This window comes from Lineus longissimus, chromosome 6 (assembly GCF_910592395.1).
Source record: "Lineus longissimus chromosome 6, tnLinLong1.2, whole genome shotgun sequence".
Classification (NCBI taxonomy): domain Eukaryota; kingdom Metazoa; phylum Nemertea; class Pilidiophora; order Heteronemertea; family Lineidae; genus Lineus; species Lineus longissimus.
Genome location: NC_088313.1, coordinates 2,751,538 through 2,757,325, shown reverse-complemented (window position 1 = coordinate 2,757,325; position 5,788 = coordinate 2,751,538). Strand labels below are relative to the sequence as shown.

The window sequence follows — 5,788 nt, the reverse complement described above, 5'->3', positions numbered from 1 at the left end:
AAAACAAAATGCTGTATTTTATCGGAAACTTCAAAGTCTTAAAGGGACAATATAGGCAGCAGCTAGGTAGGCAAGATAAAGTTATACGAAGTCGCCAATAGGGGTCTCTCACATCTCACAGTACGTCGAAATGATTCACGCTTGTACGAGGAATATTTTTAATGCTGAGTCTTACGACATGACCAGGGGCCCTTACTGTGTATACTAGTCACTTGAAGATGACCAAATTAGCCCCATACTCCTGCGTATAGTCCCCCTATAAGTACCTGAAACTTCCTACCTTGTCAGAATCGGACAAAGCATGGCAAGAACGATCGAGCCATTTGAAGTCATTAAAGTTGTTCAGATGATCAGCTCATATGCATATAATATAAATAAATTACACATTCCGATTGCATTTAGCATTGCGATTGCATTTAGATAGTCAAAATAAGTATATATATGTTTAGGGAGACACGCAACGTGACGCGATGCTTTTTGTTCTTACCTGCCTTCTGTCAGACACCATGATCTACAATGGATCAAAGGCAATTGACGAAGTTGCATTTGAGAAGCTGAAGTATCCTTTCTGAATCATTAGACCATTTATATAGACCCTTCTTAGCTTTTAATTCTACAGAGTGAATTGTTTTTCTTGTGCAGAAATATTATGAATGGACTGGCGACATACCCGTCAGGGCTGCAAGAAACCACTTACATTTGATTCCAATACTGCTTGAGATGAGCATTGGGCCATATCTTTCGATTTCAGTGATCAGACAAATTCACACGTCATAGGAGGCAGTACGTTTATTATGTACAATAACGTTGTTATCCCTTCCTTAACTTCGCCTATCTTTACTGCTGAAATGTCGAAGTACTTAGTTTCGAAAGCAAAGAAAGAAGGAGATGATGACAACTTCCATAAGTTCTTCCCAGAGTTGGTATACGTCGTTAGAGATTGCCACGTTAACCTGGAAGAGAACGGGAGGGAAATCACGGCAGACGAGTACTTCGAGAGTGTCTTGGCTGTTGATAACAATGATGACAAGACAGGACAGAGGGCGAAGACACGGAATTCAATCAAGAAGTACTTTCCGCGAAGGAAATGTTTCACCTTGGATATACCAGCAGCCAGAAGGAGTGTATTGTTAAAGATGGACACTGTTGCCGATGATCAACTGAATGAGGACTTCATCGAAACCATGAATAAATTGCTTCAGTACATCTTATTTGAGAGCAAGTCCAAGGTGTTGCAGAATGGAAGACAAATAAATGGCCGTCGTAAGTTAGCCGTGACGAATGAAACATTCATTTAGAATTAAAACAGACACTATGACTTGCATAAAAAAATCCGATCACAAGTTGAGACACTGATGAGCTCAAGTAATGGTTTTGATACTAAATTTATAAACGGTTTTAATACTAGTATTATAATTCTGGATAAAACTGGAAAATGACCATGCGTATTCCCCCTGATTTCAGGGCAGTTTTCACATGTGGTCATCATCAAAATATCACCAAGCATTTATTCATAATGCCAATTTAGAAAATGTCTAACATATTTTCCGATAATAAAGAAAAGAAAATTAAAAGTGTACATACTTAACATGAAATGTAATCATCTGGGGGAGATGGTGCCTTGTTTTGCCTTGACCAAAAAAGTGACAGGTTTGTCTTCTTCACATCCCAATAATGGTCTATTAAATGTTTTTTACATGTAAATTGCTACCTCTTAAAAAGTCTGCTTTAGGCACGAAAGGGTTTTAGTCATTGGGATGATCAAAACAATGCTTCGTTTTGTTCATTTTGTTCATTTTTCAGAGGTAGCCACGTTGGTCGAGACTTACGTCAACGCCTACCGTAACAAAGATGTTCCAAATATCTCCTCGGCGCTGGAAGACCTAAAGGCAGAGGAAAACAGGAGAGCGCTTGAACAAGCCGAATCGCTATACGGCCAAGCTATGGATAGTTTTAAACACAACATGCCAACTGAGTCAATGGACGACGTTGAACATCAGCACAAAGCCATATTGAAAGCGATATCAGCGCGGATATGTGCAGATGTTATACTCGAGGACGATGAAATAAAAGAGTTCATCAAAGTACTTGAGGTATGGCAATCTAAAAGAATGTCCCAGTCATTGGCGAGTATTTTGTGGTTAAAAAGCACGCTGAGTCGTGAAAGTTGGTAGTTTAAGAATACTAGTGTATAAGGAACAAGCCGAGGGGGTCAGGCTTGTGAAATCAAATGAGAGAACTTCATCAGCATGCCGGTAGAAAATGAACACGTTCTTTGGCAAAATGACAGACGGTCAGAACCTCATATATCATCGATGTTATAGTTATGGGATCATGCACAAGAAGACATTGTAAAATTTCAGGAAAAAACCCACGAAATTCATCAGACCCCTTCCCTCTTTCAGAAATTCCAGATTTTAAGGAATGGGTTGTTGTAATGCCTAGACCACAAGGAGTGACACATATTGGTGTATGTTTTGTTGATGGTCTAAACAGTGGTAAAAGTGACCCAAACCCTGATTTAAATGTATCTGAGATGATATTTCAGAAAATTCAGATTTTGGTGATAAATTTCACCCCTCACCCTCGAATTTCTGTCGGCTTTTCCCAAAATTTAACATGATTTTTTTTCTTTTCTTCACGTTCCCTATGACGTAACTTGCTTCTTTTGCTTCAGCAAACTCTCAACGCGAAGAAAATATTCTACATCGAAGAAAACGAACGTCTGTCGAAGGAGAAGTGTGATATTACACTCCAGGCTTTTAATGAACAGCTACAGGCCAAGAAGGTCAATGGGTACAATCGTCCTGGGGGTTACCAGGAATACCGTACTGACATGAGCAACTTAAAGGACAAGTACAGACAGATCAGTGGATTGGGCGTCATGGTAAGTCGATGTACAATGATTGTTGTATGTGTATAGGCAACCGTAGATCTGCTATAACCGTAGAAACACTCCTCAAAGAATAGGAGACTTGATAAAGCTGGAACTATACGTCAGATATCCGCCATCTGGGGTCCTCCCTAGAAAATTTTGAAATTTAAGAGCTAACCATGCATTTTCCTGGTATCTCAGAATAAGAATCCAGTTCTTTGTAAGTCTGAAGTTTTGGGAAGATTTCGCTTGTAAGTTGACCTCGTGCAAATGCAACCCTGAATATGACCAGTGTTAAGATCATGCCAAGCATGTGTAATGCCCCGCAAAACTTCTTCTTTCAGAGAGAAAGAAAATTGTTAGAATTCCTGGAAGAGAAGAGGGCTGAAGAAGACGTTATCCTGGCCATGGACAATGCACTCACTGAAAACCAGAGGCAGCTCGAAGGTGGGTCGGAGGGTGTATTATAAAGTCGTGCAGGCAGGCAAAAACTAATGAAATACGTCAGCTGATTTCTCAGTGTGTAAATAAATCTTTATTAAAGACCTCTATGATAATTATGAGCAATACAAAGTACATCTTGACCACCTAGGTTTTTGCATCTTATCAAGATATAAAATATTGCCTGCATTTAAAAAGGGAATATAAGACAATGTGGTTCACGAATGTACAAAGTATAGAAATATGGGTCAATAATGGCATTGCTTTAGCACGTTCGGTCAGTTTAATAAGATCCAAAAGGCACACGCCACTGAATGACCCATTGCATAAGGTATCAAATGATGTTTTACTCGTTTTATTGACAACACGTTCATTACTTTATAGAGCAAAAGCGGAAGACCGAGCAAGCCGAAAGAGAAAAGGAAGGACTTGAAATGCAACGAATTGAAGAAGAAAAGAGGAATGCCGAATTATTGGAAGACATACAAAAACGAAATGAAGAAATGATGTCCGATATGAGGCGCGATATGAAAGACGAGGTAGAGAAGAGGCTCCAAATGGAAGAGGAATACACTAGAATGAAGATGGAGAACATTGTAAGTACTAGCATATTACCCGTGGCTCGGGTTGTTTTAGGTTGTTGGCTTACTGTGGGGTTGGGGCAATTTGGGTGAAATGAAATGATATTTCTGGGGGTTGTGATGTTGTCTAAACTCCACCACTCTTCAAAGTGGTCTCGAGTTATTTTGACGACTTATTTCGCGAATGGTGAAGAGGCAATGGCGTGAAGTTACGAACTTAGTACAACAAATGCCGCGAGCATAGTGGGTGGCAGCACCAGACGGAGGAAGTAGTTCGCCTAGGGTTTTTTCGACATCCTCCGCACGGCCTCCACTCGTTCCGGAACACTCACTCACTTGTTAATCTGCAGTGGTTAGCCTGTTTTTATTGCAGTAAAGAAATGTTAATCGGGATTTTATATTATATTTTATATTTGCCCCGGGTATTCATATAGGGAGCTGTGCGCTACCTTGCGCCCAGTGCTTGGGTCGGGTGAGGCGGTTTGTTATTATGTGACGTGTATCACGTGATGAATTCTATACGGTACTTCGAAAAATTAAGAGCAATTAACACTTAAGGTGAAAGAGTACGACCAAAATAAAGGGGGAAAATTGCGGAGATGGATGAGTGTTTTAAACATATACTGGCCCCAATACCTTCCCGGCTTATTTTCGTATAATACCACACTTTTGATTTAATAGATGGCCCCATATGAAAATTTAGACCTGCTGAAATGGCCCCTTATGTTGATGAGTATGCCCATATATAGAATGAACAAAAAATGCTATTTCTCCGAGATCGCTGCAAAGTTTACCCGTTAAACCCGGCGAGGACCATCTCCATATCAACTACGACTTTCAGGAAAAGTTTCGAGCTCATCCGATCTGAACTGACGGAGGAGATGTGTGACAAACTATTTCAGCTCTACGTCCATTAAAGTAGTGATGATGCATTCTTCCATGCATATCGCAGGGACCATAGAAACGAGTTCTACATGTAATTGAACACTGAACCATGTTCACTGGCTAGTTTCCATGAAAATAGGATATTGCGAATTTTGACGTGCAGTTGTAATTTTGATTTATATCAAGAAGGATAAAGTAAAATGCTTGAAAAGTTGTGCAAAAACCTCAAACCTCAAAAGCCTTTATTTCTAAGAGTGTACTGTCAGTCACATTACGTCGATGATTTCACGAAGAGACCATTCCGCGAATTTTTCATTTTGAGAAAGATTCTGGCGTATAGTTTGAATAAATCTGTGCATGAAAGAGTATAATGGCACGAAATGTATGAATAAAGCACGAGGGTAAAGAGTTATAGAATAGACATTGACTGTAGTCTTAGGCAAGGAAAACATTTTAGATAATTGGCCTAAACATTCCAGCACTGTGCTGTGATCCGAAGAAGTGCTACATTTTCTTCATAATCAAAAGCTGAAAGTTGTTTCCCGAGCAATGTTTCTGTGAGTTCATCGTCGCACATGTTCCACAGTGCTGTGCTGAGTTCAACTGGGCATTCATTTTCAATTTGTTCCCAAAATTTCTCACGTTGGGAGGAAAAACCTGAACATCCACAGAAAAAATGAAGTTGCGGATCGGTATAACATTGAGTACATCGATTGCACTTTGTTTCTGTGATAGTTTCTGGTAGTGTGTTTAGCTTAGCTAGGAAGGCATAGTTGCTTTTGTGCTTCCGATCAGTTTGAGCGGTTGTCCATATTAAGGACGGATAGTCCAGAGACTTTTCAATGTTCATTATTCTGAAAAGATTATTGCGTGTACATTCTGCTCTGAAGTTTACGTTTTCTTGATTGAGAACAGATTTTTGAACTAAAGACGTCCAGGGGGTACCAGTTGGCACACTTAGTTGACCACTTTCAGTGAACTCTTTTAGGGAGTTTGAAAGGTTATA

At 39.8% G+C, this 5,788-nt stretch overlaps 1 protein-coding gene across 1 annotated transcript; it reads left to right on the top strand.

Annotated features, from left to right (window-relative positions):
- Nucleotides 1-841: 841 nt before the first annotated feature.
- On the top strand, nucleotides 842-3,990 carry LOC135489412 (guanylate-binding protein 3-like). Its single transcript, XM_064774761.1, has 5 exons — nucleotides 842-1,263; nucleotides 1,804-2,093; nucleotides 2,678-2,887; nucleotides 3,220-3,322; nucleotides 3,701-3,990. Exons 1-5 carry the CDS (start codon nucleotides 849-851, stop codon nucleotides 3,988-3,990), a joined length of 1,308 nt encoding a protein of 435 aa, XP_064630831.1. The 5' UTR covers nucleotides 842-848.
- The last annotated feature ends 1,798 nt before the right edge of the window (nucleotides 3,991-5,788 follow it).

Coding starts and splice junctions, on each gene's coding strand:
- LOC135489412 (XM_064774761.1), top strand. CDS start 849: ATGTCGAAGTACTTAGTTTCGAAAGCAAAGAAAGAAGGAGATGATGAC. Junction 1,264..1,803: donor AAGACAAATAAATGGCCGTC/GTAAGTTAGCCG, acceptor TTCATTTTTCAG/AGGTAGCCACGTTGGTCGAG. Junction 2,094..2,677: donor AGTTCATCAAAGTACTTGAG/GTATGGCAATCT, acceptor CTTTTGCTTCAG/CAAACTCTCAACGCGAAGAA.